The sequence below is a fragment of the Pleurodeles waltl genome, chromosome 3_1, assembly GCF_031143425.1.
Source record: "Pleurodeles waltl isolate 20211129_DDA chromosome 3_1, aPleWal1.hap1.20221129, whole genome shotgun sequence".
Lineage (NCBI taxonomy): Eukaryota > Metazoa > Chordata > Amphibia > Caudata > Salamandridae > Pleurodeles > Pleurodeles waltl.
Window position 1 is genome coordinate 792,352,020 of NC_090440.1, and position 18,305 is coordinate 792,370,324.

An 18,305-nucleotide genomic window follows, 5' to 3' on the forward strand; every position below is an offset into this window, starting at 1 on the left:
GTTTGCGGCCAGAAAAATGCATTTTGGTATGTATTAATTCCAAATTGTGATTCGCTAATATGTTACCAAATTGCAGTTTGGAATTGCGAATAAATACCCATTCAGTATTAGGAAGGGACGTGTGGAGAGACCCTTCCTTATACCAAATCGCAGTGGTATGTAAGAATGTTTTGCAACCCAAATGTGGTTTCAAAACATTATTTTGCCACCTGCTGAAGGTAGGTGGTAACCCATAGGCAAATGGTAAAGGGACCCTTTCCTCTTAGTGAATGTTTGTAAAAACATTTTTTGAGAGCAGACAGTGGTCCCATGGCCTACTGCCTACTCTTTAAAAAAGAAAAATGAAAAGTTTTCTTTTCATGTTTTAACACATCCCATTTTCCTTTAACGAAAACGGGCTGCTTTAAAAACAAAAAACAAAAAGCGTTTTCTCAATTAAAATACAATCACAGACATGGTTGTCTACAGAGCGCTGCAGGCCATCATCCCTGTGATGGCGGTGATTCCTAATGGGTCACAAATTGTGGCCTACCTCATTATATTCATGAGGGAGGCCTATTTGTGACCCACTAGGTATCTCTAATGAAACTCAGAGGAGTTTCATACATTAAGAATATTGATTACCTAATTGTGATTCAGAGCGAATCGCAATTAGGAAAACAGTATTCCCATTGTTGGTAGATCTGGCTCATAGTGAGGAATTCCTTTAAATTGAATTGGATTCTCCAGTGTCTTTTTAGAGATGGTGATCTATATGTGATTCCCTGCAATATCAAACTCATTGACGGAAATTAATATCATCATTTTGATACAGGGACTAATTCTTAAATAAAACCACTTGCATTTGATGTTGCAAGAGCCTGAGAGATTGTTTAGTACACTATTGTCCTAAACATAATGCTACACCACACCCTGATGCATTGTTTTACAGTTATCTGCTACTGTCCCTGTGGTACATTTGTAAATATACCACAACAATTGATCGACACCCATGTACCCTATGGGAACTGTGGAATCTCTTCAACTGCAATGACCACATGGTAGACAAAGTTGAATGTTGCTGTGCTTTGAGATATATCAGCCTGACCAACCGAAAAGTGAGAATGTATACAATAGAGCTCAAAAGAAGCACCCACTGTGCCTGCCTAACCACAAGATTAGTTATCCATTTCAAGAAGTAGGGTCATTCAGAAAATATTGAGTTTTTTTTTAATCTCTCTCATTGAGAAACTCAAGCCCAGCGCCAAAAGTAGTTAATCTTTTCATTTGCTGCACACAATGAACATCCTTGGGGATTATTTTCTTTTCCACTTTGAGGATGAGCTATAAGGGTTTAAATGATGAGGTTGAATGGCAATGACTATTACAAAGGAAAATAATCCTGTGAAATAATTGAGAACAGAACAGTGCCATACAAACCTTTTGTCCTAGATTAAGTAAGAAAGATAATTTCATTTTAATAATTCCATGATATTGCAGACACCACCTACCACTTACTGGGGTGTCCTATAAACAATATAGTTTTAATATTCAAAATTCGTCATTCATAATTAGGGCTTCCAGTTTTATGGTATTTTCCTCAACACATCCGTCTGTATTTATCCATATTAAATTTTTGGTCGTCTTATTGGTATTTACCCATATGTTTTGAGAGCAAATGGAGTCGTATGGTATATTTCCACAGTTAACTGGTAATGCTTATTGCGTTGTAGCACATTTAGCAGCCAAATATATCAAAACATTATACCCACTGGTAAATGTTAGCATTATCTACAAATATTTTAACATATGCCTTTATTTAAGGAAATCTCATCATATTTTTAACTCCTCTGGATGTCTATCTGCTCAGCTTCTGGTTGGGAATTCACGAAGGACAGCATTGGGAGTCACTCACAAGAAGCACAATTTTCAGAATTTTTCTTCTGTTTAAAAATACAGATTGGAAATACATTTGTTTTCTGTCTGTATTTATCAGTAAAAATGGAAAGGTGGGAGCGTTATTCATAATAAATGGCTTACATATTTTTGGGCAAATGCTTTTTGGGTCAGCTTGAGTGTCACTGGGACTACAGTCCCAGAAACTCCCTTTTTACATCTGACACGTCATCAGCTGTTGTGTGCCACTCTTTATGTCCATTGTGTAACAGGCATTACTGTGTACCTTGTTGCTGGGGTAATGGCTGTATGCGTTACCTACTTTAGGTCTGATCGCCACTATTTGGAGCCTGCCCGGAGGACATGGCAGCATTCATTTAGTCCACCTAAACAAGACTCTGCCTTACTGAAATGTAAGGCAAATGGCACTTAACTCTGATAGCATTTTAGGACTACTAACCCTTATCCATATATTTAAATCTGAAGACAATCATTGACTTTCTTGCAGCTAGGTCACTCTGCCCTGACCAGGTGACCTAACTTATTTTTCAGAGTGTGTAGTATACATGCACTGACCGTTAAACGACACATACCCCTGAATTTGTAATAGTGATCTTACTCATGTTTTCTGAGAAGATAGTCCTAGTAATACACTGTAAGTTTAGAACTACAGACAGTGCAGAACCTCATAGCTTGGTTTGCTGTGTCACAAGTGTGGGGGGAATGTGTTATGGGGTGTTTTGCTAAGTTAAGTAATAGGTATATAAGCAAGGTCAGTCAAGATAGCCTTAGCCCTAGTTTGTAAGCATGCAAGCATTCACTATGTACATTGTACCCTTAATGGGTAGGGGGGGAAACATTTGGTTATGCCTCCAGGTTGTCCTCAGAAACTGAAGCTTTCCTCATGAAACTTGTAAGATTCTCACATGATTTTCTCCCTGCTATATCTAAGTAAATAACCTCAGCTGAAGTAAGGCACTTGGTCTGCTGACAGCAGATAACATTTTTTCTTCTTTCCACTCACAATACATTTTACCAACAGAGTAGGTCTGAGCAAAATGGATCCAGAGGCTAGATTACTGATGAATGCACCTGATCTATCAGGATGTTTTGAGGGCAGAATCATGCTGACCACCTTAAGAACATGAATTGACTGGGAGAGGTAGCCATGAAAATAAGTGACCTACTGCTACACAGCTTTTTTTTAGTAATACATTTCTTTATTGAACATTTTATATTTTTAACAATAGAAGGCATTTGCAGCAATAACACACACCTTATATGCCATTTACCACTGCAAATGTATGTGCCAAGTCTATAATCCACATTCAATGTAACTGATATATATTGTCATATTGATTTGTATAGGGTGCTAATCACCCAAGAGAGTATCCAGATGCTTAATAAATATATTATCAATATGTTATTCCACCCTCTATATTGTCAGGCTATTTCTTAAAATCAGGGGCAATTTACCCATGAAACTGAAAGGCAAGTTGCTGGAAGATTACGCCCCTTGTACATAGCACTCTTCCGAGATCATTAATTTTTTTAATGTTCCTGGGGACAAACATGTGCATCATAAATCAGGATCTCTAATATTCTGCACCCATCCACCCTCCCTTCCTCTGTTTCCACACATTAAGCAGGGGAGGAGTCTCACTTCTCAGTGTGTGGGCTCTATCCCTCTTCCCTAGTGTAAGACACAATCTGATCAATATCTTTTCTACATGTGTAAAGTTTTTATCATCAACTATATTGAGTAGAGTAAGTTTTCGTGAATGTGTCATTGGCCTCTGTAAAATCTCTTGAAGCAGTTGAAAGATACCCGAACTAAAGGACTCCAGGCTTGGAAATGCCCATTTTATATGCAAGAAATCCTTTGCTGTGGAGACATTGACGCCCTGTTCCCCCTGTATGTGCACAATCATCTCAGCAGTGGTAGGTGAATTCTGTGTACATCTTTGAATTATATATAACAAAGTCTATAGGTTATTCATGCTTCTCATGGGGCCATGAGCACCAACAGCCATTCCTCTTCTTCCAGAGGGTCTTCGTCGGCCTCCTAGGTCTCTAAGTTTACCTAGATCGTTGGGGAGGATTAATCATCAATGATTAATATATTGGGAAAAGTTTTGCCTTTTTGGAGAGTGGGAACATCATGACCTGAGCCTCCAAAGGATCATATTTTGTATCTCCTCAAGTTCCCCAAGATAAGGGGTGAGGGCATGACAGAGTTGAAGGTAAAAAAAAAAACGGCATGTGCAATAACACATTTTACTCTCCTAAGTTTGCCAGTGATCTCATTATGGCCTCACTAGGCATCACCCCAGGGGTAGTGATCCCCAGGCAATCCTAGCCCTCAAATCCCTTCAAGCCAGGCACGTTCGGGAAGACATTACCTACCCTTAGGTGTGTTTGTTCATTAATTCTCTTTTCTAGTCCCAGATATCCATGAGTGGCTTTTCGGCCATCGAATGCTATTTTGGTTGCTGGAAGGACTGGAGTTGAAAATCTGCTGCCATAGAAAACATTCAAAGGTGATTTTCTTTTCATAGGTTCACATTTCGAGAACATAGGCTGGATCTTTCGTGTGTGCCACATTCAATGTGTGTATCCAATCATTAGTGACTAGCAGGCCGGCTGCCCAATTATAGAATTTAGGGCCAGTCATGCCTAAATCATCTTCATATGTGGATTTGCAGCATTTCTCAAGGGCACCCATATGGTTTCCTGAATCCATTGGAAGGTTCTTAACGTAGATGTCATAATCTTGATTGAGCCCCACAGCAAGGGATGCGGTTGTTTAGTAAAGTGTGTGATACTAGGCATCTTCATTAGTGCCGCTTTTCTTTTCATGTACAGCGCTATGGCCATCCACGTTTGTGGGTTTCTACATGTATTGCCCAGCACTGCGGTTATGCTCCCAGTGCAGGCTATTTCATCCACCCCTGCCAAGTGTGTCCCTAAGTATTTAATGAAGTGGGAAGTGACCGGAATTCCACCATCTACTACTCAGGTTCCCTTGTCACCCATCCCTATCAGCAGGTAAAGCAAAGCTTTGGTCCAATTCAACTTCAGTCTTGAACGTAGAGCAAAAGTGTCAAGCAATTTCAACATCCTATTACACAGTTCTCAAAAGTTAAATCACCCCATCCTGATTAAGATAATCAGCCACTCTGCTCTTAATAATCAACTCTTAGGAAGAGCTTGAAGAGAGCCCGCCTATAATGATGGAGTATGTCGTAGGCGAGGAGTATGCAATAATGATGCTTAAGACCTCATGTGAGTGAGGGTTTGTGTCCTTTTTTTGATAGATCTACCCGCACTCCTTTTGTGACCATAACCATCCACAGTTAGTACTTTTTCGCTCTTTAGTCTTTAAGATGTGGTTATCAAATGAGAGAATTTGGTTTTGCCTAGATGTAGCTGGGCGCAATAAAATACATGCTTATATCAAGTTCAGTTGGAGAACAAAACTTATGTTGACAGTTATTAATTCCCAGTGCATTTGAATGGTTTCAGCAAATCCAAAATATACATTCCTAGTAATGTATCAAGTTCTGGTTATGCATCACCCCTAATTTTGCTAGATAAGCCCTGCAAGACTTTACAAAATACACTCTTTTTTGAGGCATCAATTTGAGAGTTGGTTGTGGATTAAGCAATCCACTTCAAAGTGTTTCCACCTAAAAGAAAAACAGTGGCTCCAGGTCCGTGTTCATCTTTCTGTTTTGTGTAATGAATATTTCTGATTCCAGTGTTCATGGTTGTTTAAAGATGTTTACTCAAAATACATTCCTATGCAGGTATTGTAAGAAGCTCCTACAGTGACTTTTTTTTGTATGGACCATGATTCCTCTCCAACACTGAAACGTGCTTCTAATGAAACAATAGCACATAGCTTTTTGTGTATCCATTTTCAAGCCTATGCAGAAAATTAGGAGCCAATGTGTGTCATCGGTGGTGGTCAAGAATAGTAACCAAATGTAGTTCTGAGAATGCTCTCTGTTGTGAAAGATGTTGTGGTCTGTTGAAACATGACTCGTCATTTGAAGTTTAGCATTTATTCAAGCTAGAAGTTGTTTACAAATTTGCAGACTTGTGTTGGGGCAATCTGAGGGGCGTTCTGTTTTTTAATGCTTTATTTTATTTTTTTATTTTTTAAAGAATTGGTGAAGTTTATAAAATACGAACACATGTTTTAAAAAGCATATTTGCCCTTTCACTAAACCCATTGCTACTTTTACGTCAGATGTTATTGTATACAGATAAGTGTGAAGTGAAAGATGAACCCCTGTTGGGTTCTAAAGGAATCTAACTCCGTTTTAAAGTTTGGATGTTGCCTGCATCCATTTATGTGGATCTTGCTCAGTAGATGAAAAATAATTTTAAAGGGATGCTACCTGCTGAATAGATGTGTTCATCTAATTTTAAAATGTTTGTAATGACCTATTTGAACTCCATTCTTTACTTACCCTTGTACCTGTCAATGTCTTCTGTTCATTGAGTTTACTGAAAGTGAATGACTATAGATGTGAAAAGGTTGAAAAACGAAAAGGATATTGCTTGCCTGTTTGGATATTCTGTGCACAACGCAGTGGAAAATGTGGAGGGAGTGATTGTTTTCCTCACGCTGTAGTCCACATTATAATGGTTTGGTTGTTTTATACAGCTCCAATTTAGTGCCCTGTGTCTGCCTCAGAGCGTGATTGTCACCTTTTGAAAATGTGACCGACAGTGTGGACTGAGTTTTTAATCCTCATACGTACTAAATGTAAAAAGTAGATTTGAACGTGTAAAGGTCCACATTCTTGGTTCAGATTGTGCTGTATTAAAGGACACATGCACGCCTTCCAAAGTATCCTGAGAGCACTTGATAACAAAAAAACCTGGCCATTGCATAAGTCAACACACTTTTTCTTTCTGAATTTCTGCTACCTAAAATTATCATTGGTTAAATGGGTATCAAAGTAATTGAAATCTAATTGTTAATTAGGTATTGAAAATGTAGAATTTCTCTTTCCAAGATTTTTTGTAATCTCCTCATGTACTCTACTTTCATTGTTACCGACCTCTAAAAAATAATGTCTAGCTCAACTTTTGTATTTGAAAAATATGCACAGGGTTTAATACAAGACTATAGAACTGTATTTGTCATTTACCTGTTTGCAATGTTATTTCAGTGATGAAAGGGCGGCCATAAAAGTTCCAAGAGACATGGATGATGCCAAAGCCCTGGGGAAAGTTCTTTCCAAATACAAGGACACCCATTATGTGGAAGTGATGGTAGCCTATTTTACGACATACGTCTTGTATCCTTTTTACGGACTCAAAAAATATTTTTTGTTTTGATGAAGAATAATGTTTAAAGAATTCCATGCTTCTAATATTATAGTTTTGCTTTTCAGCGAAAGGAAAGCTTGATTACAAATCTTTTTAGTTTTGCAGCCCCACTCTGTTCAATCCCTACGTGTCCCCACTCACCAGAATTATCCAAGCCCACGCAGTCACCACGTTATCCTTCTTATCAACACCCAGCTCACACACTCCCTCTCCGACAAAAGGCCAAGCATCCAGACCAATTTCTCCATCTACATGAATGAAGTTGCTAGATCAGAGGTCTTCAAACTGGGGGGCGGGCCCCCCTTGGGGGGTCTCAAGTGATCCCAGGGGGGGCGCCAAGCTCTGCCCAAAATAAATATTATATAGATAACATGCCTTTGTTTTAATCAGAAGCATGCTATTGCAGTTTTAAAAAGGTAACAGTACTTAACTGCAATGTTTAAATAGGTTTAGACCTATTTAAACATTGGCATCTTTCTAAAATAATTGTGAAAAATTCTGAGGGGGGGGCCCAATGATTTTTATTTTTCAACTGGGGGGGCACGGCATTAAAAAGTTTGAAGACCACTGTGCTAGATGGATGAAAACAACTGCCTCTGGCTCTTCACAGACAAGACAGAAGTAGTAATATTTGGCAAAGCCTCCACCTGTTGTCCTGCTGAACTTGGGCCCATACCCCTGCCGAAAACACACACACAGAACCTCACCACAGTTTTCCCAGTGAAGGCATTCTACGTTTTCGCCTTCCACACGCTCACGCTGCTCAAGAAGATCTTCAAATGGCTCCTCATCAACATTTGCAGAACAGTCATCCAAGCCCTTATCACCAGCAAGCTGGACTACAGCAACGCACTCTATGCTGGAATCAATGCTCAACTGACCAGAAGACTCCAGAACATACAGTACTCAGCATCCAGGCTCTCCCTTAACCTTCAGCCCTGCACTCGCATTTCCCAGCACCTGGAAAAGCTCCACTGGCTCCCAACCCACAAACTAGCACTCTTCAAACCAGTCACACATACATACAAAGCCTTACACCTTTTGGCCTCATGTGTCTCAACAACCACATAAACTTCACAAACCTACTGAACACTTCTGCTCAGCCAGACTGCTGCTTGCATAAACCCCACGTGTATGCAGAACAAGATCTGGCAGTCATGCCTTCTCTTACCTCACGCCTAAAGCCTGGGTCGACTGTCCCTGCACATCAGAGCTTCCTGCTCAGTTTTTGAATTCTGAAAGAAACTGAAGACCTGGCTCTTCACCTAGCCCCAACTCCAGCTTTCCCCATACAGATCCTGCTTCATTGCCAGAACAGCCTCCGGGTAGAGTTGTGTGCTATACAAGACATATCAGCCCTCATTAAGAGTCTGGTGGTCCCACTGCCAACAGGCTGGCAGTGGAACCCCCACATTATGACTGTGGCAGAGCCGCCACGGTCCGACCACCGACAGAGCCAGGCTGCCGCAAGACGGCAGTGTGAAGTGGTCAGTAAAATAAAGTACTTTATTTAAATACAATCACAAGCATGGTGGTCTGCTGACTACTACATGCGACCATGCCCATGTTGGCATCCAGTAGGAGTGAGTCGCAATTTGCAGCCTACCGCATGCATATTGATGAGCTATGCTGAATTGCAACTCAGTTTAAATGGTGATTTTGCAAACTGAACTGTTGTACATAGACTGTTCAGAAAATCAGTTGATTCACAAAAAATCGATGCACTATTTACAACCTATTGTGAATCAGTTCTTTGTACATCTGACCGTACGTTTTGCACCCCATTCTTGCATGCCATATTAAGTGATTCCTCTTCAGTTAACCCTATCATAATGAGCAGCTAAATTATCCATTCTCTTCTTATCACTGACAATAGTATAAATCTATTGTTGTGAGTGTTTGCATTTGATGTTTATTTTGCCAACGTTTCACATTTTTCATCTTTTACATCTCTGAATGATTTTGCTGCAGACCTTTAATTTTTCAAGGTTGTTTTATATGCTGTATTCGTCACCTAACAGAGGTGATGGCTGCACACCAAGGTATACCTTTTCATTCTTGTCAGTTGTTTCTGCTGCCTAGAAAGCCTCTGACATAAAACACAGGTATCTTGTCATTTGGGCAGCAGGACCTATTAGTTGTAATTGTGGTACCCATAATGTTATTTATTTTGGGTGTTTAATATAGCGTAAACCTCTCTTACCAAAAAGCAGCATGTCGCTTGCCAGTAAACACTGTATTACAGCTGAAGTAGCTCTTACAAGTGGTGCTGTGCCTAGAATAACAGTTCTTTTGTATGTTTATCCCATTTGAAACCAAATAACAACAATCTGGCTGTGATAAAGGTAGGCGAGATGGGGACACATTATTGGAAGGCACATTTGTGTTTTCTTACATCACCCATGCTTGCATATTTCACATATTTGGCCATTATAAGCATTTATAACATGTAACACAGAGAAATTCCAAATGCCTCAAAATGTCACCATAATTTCAAGTACCCAGGATGGGATTCCTCAAGTTCTCCAGATTCCAAGGTCAGCATTTTAGCCCCAAGGCCCTATTTTTACATTTAAGATTGCAGTCATATCCACCTCCCTAGCTCATTGTAACAAAACATCTCTGAACATTAAGGAGCACATAAGTGTACAACAAGGCATAGGTTTTTCCAAAATGGTCTCTTATCTGGCCTGAACAGAGACTGTGTTCCTGGATATAACTTAGTTAATCTTTGCATTTGGCTTATCTGAAATCAGTTCTGTTACATGCACACCATTCACTTTCTTCATGGTGTGCCATACCCGCACTCTGCATGCAAGAAAAGGCTACTACGTTATTTGTTAGTTATAAAGTCCATATCTGATATTTGTGAGAAGGCCACATGTTAATATTATAACAAAACAGTATGGTGCTATAAATGCTTAAAGATAAATGTTATTATATCAGACTGTCCAGAAAACATATACTTTCTCATCCCACACACCAAAACGTTAAGGAGGATGAGAGTACAGTCAATGCATGGACATGTGCAAACAGAACAAGTTAAATGCCTATACCATTGGTTTGCAGCCTGTTCTGTTTGAGGTTTTTATGTGGCATTTCCCCTCTCTATGGTCAGTGGAACAAAAGTTTATTTTTGGCACAGTAGCACAAACATAAAATTTAAAGGAGGAAAAGTATGTATCTGAGATGGGATTTGTGCCCCACTGTATTCTGGGCATCAGTGGACATGATCAAGAGACATTCATTATATGCCCAAAGTTTAAAAGCAAAACTTAAAAAAGCAAGTTGCATTATTAGTATTTCATAACCTTCACAGAATAACAGGAATGTTGCATACCTCTGGCTACCAAGAAGTAAAATTCTCCCTTCAAAATGCACTGAAGTAAAAGTCTGAAGGGGAAAGTGTAGGAGCACTTATTCATCAATCTATATCAAGTAAATCTTTTATTTGGATAACTTACCACTCCTAAGTGAAGCAGGTCTGTTCTGTTCCACCCTTGAAGATATATACCTCTCAGGTGAAACCCATTGCTTTGAGGACAAATGAAAGTGTGATGATTTAAATGTCCTTAACAGTCATCACTTTTTTCAAACCTTTGCCCTATCACAGAGACATTATCCCTTAAGTACGGGATATGCTTTTATTCAGATATTTTCACGCTGGAGATCATAGAATAGAGACATTCTCTGAGGTTTCACCAGTGGCCTTCTTCCTAAGTGCTCTTATTTTGAAAGATGCTACTTTGCATGTCTGAGTACAAACTATTCACAACTATGAAGAGGTTTGTAGTGGGGTAAATACTAATTGAGAGTACTACTCTTTAACTAGAACAGTGCATCAAGAGTGTTCACTGTTCTCATACCTAAAAAGACTGAGTTTTGGTTGTTTATTACCTTGGAAGCAGGATGATTAATGCTTCCACTCAAGATCTTACTTGTAGTGATTTGTAGCTCAATGTAAATTTGGTCCATTGTTTGGCTGTCAGCATATCAGGAAAAATTACAATTCATTCTTTTCCACAGTACTGCTTTCATGTATCAAAACGGATACACCTCTGAGCTGAGGATGTTTGTTTAATGCAAAATGTCTTTTTTTTAATGTATGTTTTTAATATATCATTAAACACAGTTTGACTCAGTTTCTGTGTGCTGTGGGTGGGATCAGAAGGGCACAGGGGGAGTGCACAACAGTCCATAACAATCAGCTTGTTAGTCCAATTGCTTAAGGACAGTCTAGGGCATATGTCCATTTACAAGTTGGGAGATATGGATGACCCTTAATTGGTGGTAATTAATTAAGCTCTAGAAGGGTGTTAATGGAACCTTCTCCATCGGTGCCTCCTGGCCAAAGTGAGAGTGGTGTTTTTTCTGTGGTTCTGCAAAAAGCTGATGGTCTCAGAAGTGAGACTCCCATCTACAAAACAGTACATTTCGACCCAGATTGTAGTTCAGTTGTGGAGAGAGCATTTTAGGTTTTACATTAGGCTACTGTTGCTCAAATCCTTCCCACCAAGAGTCGTTGAATGTGGTAATTGAGTCCTTATGATTTAGTTGTATTGCTTACTTTAGGATTCAATCTGGTTTTATGAGGAGGTCACGTTTCACAACAATGCTTAGCCGTATGTACTATTGAAACTTTTTGTACTTAGTTTAGCAGAAATGTGCTCTACTTCTGATAGACAACACAGCGATCTGTTCCCAACAAGCACATAGAAGTGCCATCATGCTATTGTGTAAAAAAGTAGGTTCATCAGAATCAAGTGTTGCTTGATGCAGTTAATCTAGAGCTTGAAGAACGTATACATGGATTCAGAGTTGGAGGAAATGTGATTCATGTGATCTTGAGATCAGTCTCTTGGTGAAGTCTTCCACCCTGGATGGCTCCCAGTGTATACTTTTGCCTCCACAGAAAAATGTGTATTGGATTTGTTAGTCTAAAACTCGTGCAAAAACAGGATTGTTCATGAATAATCTTTCTTATGCTTGCCTTCAATGGCTCATTTACCAATTATTCCACTTTGTCTGTCTTGTGAACTGTACCAGGAACAGAATCCTACTCCATGGGATGCCCACAAGTATGTTTGCTCCTCATGAAAGGCTACAATATACAGAGCTGATCCAAAGGTTTTGCAGAATTCCTCCAGGCCATCACTAAGTCTGAACCCAACACTATGTAGAGATCCTTTTACATACATGTTATTTTTGTTTAGTTTAACTGGAAGTCTTTGACCCTTTATCATACCTAATTTACCTAGTTATCTTGATTTTGCAATATCATATTTGTTGTCTTTATGAAGCATGTGGTTTTAGATCTCAAACAGCTTTTAGTTGTGTATTTGCAGAAGACCTCTTGTGGACCATACCAAAAACGTGATGGGCTTTATGACAGCTCATCCCTTACTATCGATTGTTCTTTTTTTGTCTCTCATTTACTTTCTTCTTACATGATGGCTTACCTTCCTCTTCTTGTGTTTTCCCTCCTGTGGAAGATACATTCTTTGTCATCTCTTTGCTTGAGTGACTTATATCCTTCCACTGCTCACATTCACTGAACAATTTTTTTTTCTTTTCCTATATGAATTCCATGTAAGTGCATATGTTCCTGTCTGCACTGTTGTGTTGTACAGCCCCCTCCTCAAATACCTGTCTCTCACACCTGCCTTGTCTGCCCTATACATTTCCCACCCCCACTTTGCTCTTTTTGATTATTTGTTTATTTATAAACTGACCCTACCAACCCCCCACCCATCCCTGGCCTCAACCTTGATCTGTTGCTTCGGCCACCCAGTCCCCTTTGTTTACCTTCCAACTGCTCTCCCACCTATTTTGAACCTTGAAATAAAGTATTGTTTTTTGGAAGACCTGGCAGCTGTCAATTGCTGCTGGGCTGTTCAGTTTCCAAAAGGGCTTTTGCACGTGTAAAAATTGATTTATTTATTTACTGAACCACGTGCTGTCTCCCATCTCTGATTGGTAAATAAAAACAGCAAAATGGCACCCACAACATTCTGTAGGTGTGTGTTTGCGCCAACATGTCAATGATTATGCACACATAAGGAAGGATGCAGCGCTGTGACATGCACTTTGGCATCGTCGTACCTTTTTTCTGTTCTGTTTTTTTGAGGCTGCACATCCTCAGCATAAATCATTGGCAAAGCTAATAGGTCAAAATGGAAGTCCTACAAACTTTTTCAATGCCTGCTCTAACTGGGTTGGAAATATTTGAATGTATGCAAGATGGAACTGAACTTCACACTAGCTGCTAGTATGATAGGACAACAGAAAATAACATTCTGTTAAAATGTCTCTTCACCCCCTCTTAGTAACTGCTTGGCAGTAGGTGATTCCAGTAGTAGGAACACGCCTACCAGTACTTTGAAGGGGGGGGTTGATGTTGCTTATGTGTATTTAATGTCATGATTAAAGATGGTAAAAACAGCAGATTAGTTTAAACCTCTAGGATGTGGTGTTTTTGTAATGGGGCTTGGATGGGATTTGTGATACTAAATGGTACTTAATATTAAATTCATTGTAAGGAAATGCCTCCTTTGCATGGTTACTCCCCTAACTTTTTGCCTTTGCTGATGCTAAGTTATGATTTGAAAGTGTGCTGGGACCCTGCTAACCAGGTCCCAGCACCAGTGTTCTTTCCCTAAACTGTACCTTTGCTTTCACAATTGGCACAGACCTGGCACTCAGATATGTCCCTTGTAACTGGTGCCAAGGGCCCTGATGCCAGGGAAGATCTCTAAGAGGTGCAGCATGTCTTACCCAGCTCATGCACACTTCCTCACAGCTTGTGTGTGCTGGTGGGAAGAAAATAACTAAGTCAACATGGCACTCCCCTCAGAGTGCCATGTCCACCTCACACTGCCTGTGGCATAGGTAATTCACTCCTCTAGCAGGCCTTACAGCCCTAGGGCAGGGTGCACTATACCACAGATGAGGGCATATGTGCATGAGCACTATGCCCCTACAGTGTCTAAGCAAAACCTTAGACATTGTAAGTGCAGTGCAGGGTAGCCATAAGAGTATATGGTCTGGGAGTTTGTCAGACTCAAACTCCACAGTTCCATAATGGCTACACTGAAATCTGGGAAGTTTTGTATCAAACTTCTCAGCACAATAAATGCACACTGATGCCAGTGTGCAATTTATTGTAACATGCACCCAGAGGGCATCTTAGGCATGCCCCCTAAATACCAATCCGACTACTAGTGTAGGCTGACCAGTTCCTGCCAGCTTGCCACAAACCAGACAAGTTCCTGGCCACATGTGGAGAGTGCATTTGTCACTCTATGGCCAGGAACAAAGCCTGCACTGGGTGGAGGTGCTTCACACCTCCCCCTGCAGGAACTGTAACACCTGGCGGTGAGCCTTAAAGGCTCACCCCCTTTGTTACAGCGCCCCAGGGCATCCCAGCTAGGTGAGAATCCCGCCCCTCCGGCCACTGCCTCCACTTTTGGCTGCAAGGCTGGAGGAGATAATTAGGAAAACAAGGAGGAGTCACCCACCAGTCAGGACAGCCCCTAAGGTGCCCTGAGCTGAGGTGACCCCTACCTTTAGAAATCCTCCATCTTAGTTTTGGAGGATTCCCCCAATAGGATTAGGGATGTGCCCCCCTCCCCACAGGGAGGAGGCGCAAAGAGGGTGTAGCCACCCTCCAGGACAGTAGCCATTGGCTACTGCCCTCCCAGACCTAAACACACCCCTAAATCTAGTATTTAGGGGCACCCCAGAACCAAGGAAATTAGATTCCTGCAACCTGAACCAAAGAAGGACTGCTGACCTACAAGCCTGCAGAGACGACGGACGATGACAACTGCTTTGGCCCCAGCCCTACCGGCCTGTCTACTGACTCGAAAATCTGCAACCAGCGATGCATCCAACAGGGACCAGCGACCTCTGAAGCCTCAGAGGACTGCCCTGGCCCCCAGGACCAAGAAACTCCTGTGAGCGGCGGGTCTGCTCATAAACAGCAACATCTTTGCAACAAAGAAGCAACTTCCAAAGAACTCACTCTTCCTGCCGGAAGCGTGAGACTTCACACTCTGCACCCGATGCCCCCGGCTCAAGATCCAGAGAACCAACACCACGGGGAGGACTCCCCGGCGACTGGGACCCCGTGAGAAGCCCGAGACGACCCCCCTGGACCCTCACAGCGACGCCTGCAGAGAGAACCCAGAGGCTCACCCTGACCGCGATTGCCTGTAACAAGGGACCTGACGCCTGGACAAAGCACTGCACCCGCAGCCCCCAGGATCAGAAGGAACCAAACTTCAGTTCAGCAGTGACCCCCCAGGAGACCCTCTGCTGAGCCAAGGTGGTGGCTGTCCCGAGAAGTCCCTCCCCGTGCCTGCCTGCACCACTAGAGTGACCCCTGGGTCCCTCCATTGTTTCCTGTCTAAAACCCGACGCCTGCTTTGCACACTGCAGCCGCCGCCCCTGTGCCGCTGAGGGTGTATTTTGTGTGCTGACTTGTGTCTCCCCACCCCCCCTCCCCCAGTGCTCTACAAACCCCTCCCTGGTCTGCCCCTGAGGAAGCGCGTACTTACCTGCTGGCAGACTGGAACCGGAGCACCCCTGTTCTCCATAGGCGCCTACGTGTTTTGGGCACCTCTTTGACCTCTGCACCTGACCAGCCCTGAGCTGCTGGTGTGGTAACTTTGGGATTGCCCTGAACCCCCAATGGTGGGCTGCCTTGCCCAGGAACTGAGACTTGTAAGTGTCTTACTTACCTCACAATCTAACCTTTACTTACCTCCCCCAGGAACTGTTGGTTGTTGCACTGTGTCCACTTTTAAAATAGCTTATTGCCATTTTAACAAATACTGTATATGATATTGCTCTAATTCAAAGTTCCTAAATTACCCGTATGGAGTACCGTGCATTTTATGTATTTACTTCAAATCTTGAACCTGTGTTTCTTAAAATAAACTAAGAAAATATATTTTTCTATGTAAAAACCTATTGGCCTGGAGTAAGTCTTTGGGTGTGTGTTCCTCATTTATTGCCTGTGTGTGTGTACAACAAATGCTTAACACTACCCTCTGATAAGCCTACTGCTCGACCACACTCCCACAAAATAGAGCATTAGAATTATCTAATTTTGCCACTATCTTACCTCTAAGGGGAACCCTTGGACTCTGTGCACACAATTTCTTACTTTGAAATAGTATATACAGAGCCAACTTCCTACATTCATTGTATAGTTTCAAATGATGACGCTCTTTTACCTGAGTCTTAAGTCGAGAAGGGAACAAATTAAAAGTGGAGACATGCATGTGTCATGTGCCTTTGATCTTGTTTCCTATTTGTCTATGATTTACCTGCTCTAAGATGATGCGTAACAGTAGATCTTCTCAAGACTGCTAATCCTTGATATTATTGGGAATTTAGTAGCAAAATAATTTAGCACCTTACATACACACAGTGTACTTTCCACCTCTTCCCCTTTTTATCACTCATTTTGTCACATTCCCTGCAGTTTTCTCAACTCTTTCCCTTTGGTTCTATGGTCACCCTCCATTGATCTCCCTTTTCCCATTAGCCTCACCCTAGCTCCTTAACACTGTCCTGCTCCTTCAGTCTGCTTTCTCCCACACAAAGGACTACAGCTTATTCAGCTAGCCTGAGCAAAGATGAAGACTGGATTAAGGATGCTTCTCTCCATAACTATTTATTTTATTTGAATTCTGTTTCCACCTGGTAAGCAAACATTGAGGAAGGTTCGCAAATACTGAGGTAGCAGGTCCTTAATGAATATGAAGCTGATATTTTGTCACTGGCTTCAGTTTACCTTTTGTGATATGTTTATGTTAACCAATATACTATGGCTGTTTACAGGAAAACATTTTATCCTGGTCACTGTCTTTATTATAGTTTATGATTAAGAACTACATACTACAAATTAAATGAGTAATTGGTTTGTAAATTGTGTGCAAAAAGTCATCATCCTTAACTGGCCAGTGCATAGCCTCCAAACGTTTGCTATTCCTGGCTCCATATTCCTCAGTATCCTCTCTGGTTTCCTTTATCCATTCCCACTGGCTTTGTTTCTGGTCTGTTTGGTAAGTATATCTAGCAGAGTCCTAAATTTTGAGGTTTTTGGAACATTTGTTTTTCTGCTTCAGAGATTAAAATGCTTTATTTTACATGAGTATAATGTGATAAATGGCGTCATTAATATGCTGTCTGTGCTTAAGTAGGTAACAGAATGAGAAAGGCAGTAATTTGTTATTGAGACTTTGAATAACATGACAAATATTTTATAATGCTAGTGACCAGGCCACAGAAGGGTCAACATAAATAAACCTCCCACTAAAATGCAAAACAAAAAAAGTGTCAACATATCCAATATGTTCAATTTCCCTATCCTTATAATGTGGTGTATTTGGGGGAAAAGGGTGCATTACACCATAGATACAACACACTGACTGACCCCATTCTATACACCATAAAACTATACCAAAATGTCTCTTAACCACACAACCATCCGTTACACTTTATACACAGGAGGCTTTGTGTTGCAGAATCTCTTCAGCATAATCCGATGATGTCTACAGTTGGTTCATATCATAGTTGGACGTGACAGTACAGACTGCTATATTTTTTGTTTGCTGTTGATTTAGTCTGAATAGTCACATTAAACAGGGTTACCAAACACTTGGCATAAGTAACATTTCTGAGGATTGTTATTTCCCAGTAATTCTTTAAAATGCTGCTTCAGCTCAGAAAGCTAGAAAGTTTTATCATCCTATAGCACCTACAGTTATGTTGTGGTTCTCCTTAGCACTAGGTCTGGACTGAGTCCGCGAAGTGACCAAAAAACTCCAATAGTCTAACAGAGAGCAAATGTCTGTATGAACTCCGAAAGCTAAGAGTGAGGGAGTCCACCTATGTGTATGCACTATGCTGTGCTATCTGTTCTTTCCCTGGGGCGCTTTTTAAAATCGAATTACAATGAGAACAATTTATTACAAATGTTTCAGCTCAGTTATTTAATCATCCAATGAACAGTCAAGAAGAGCGCGAAACAGGAACAGTTTCCATAAAAATGGTAATTTCTCACTAAGGCAGTT

General features: G+C 41.0%; 1 protein-coding gene across 1 annotated transcript in view; it reads left to right on the forward strand.

Moving 5' to 3' along the window:
- The window catches only part of TMEM41B (transmembrane protein 41B), an 85,838-nt gene that overhangs the window by 42,438 nt on the left and 25,095 nt on the right, over positions 1 to 18,305 (forward strand). Inside the window, exons 3-4 of the mRNA XM_069223635.1 lie at positions 7,062 to 7,190; positions 17,201 to 17,294. Coding sequence (XP_069079736.1) covers positions 7,062 to 7,190; positions 17,201 to 17,294 — 223 coding nt within the window. The remainder of the gene's footprint in view (positions 1 to 7,061; positions 7,191 to 17,200; positions 17,295 to 18,305) is intronic.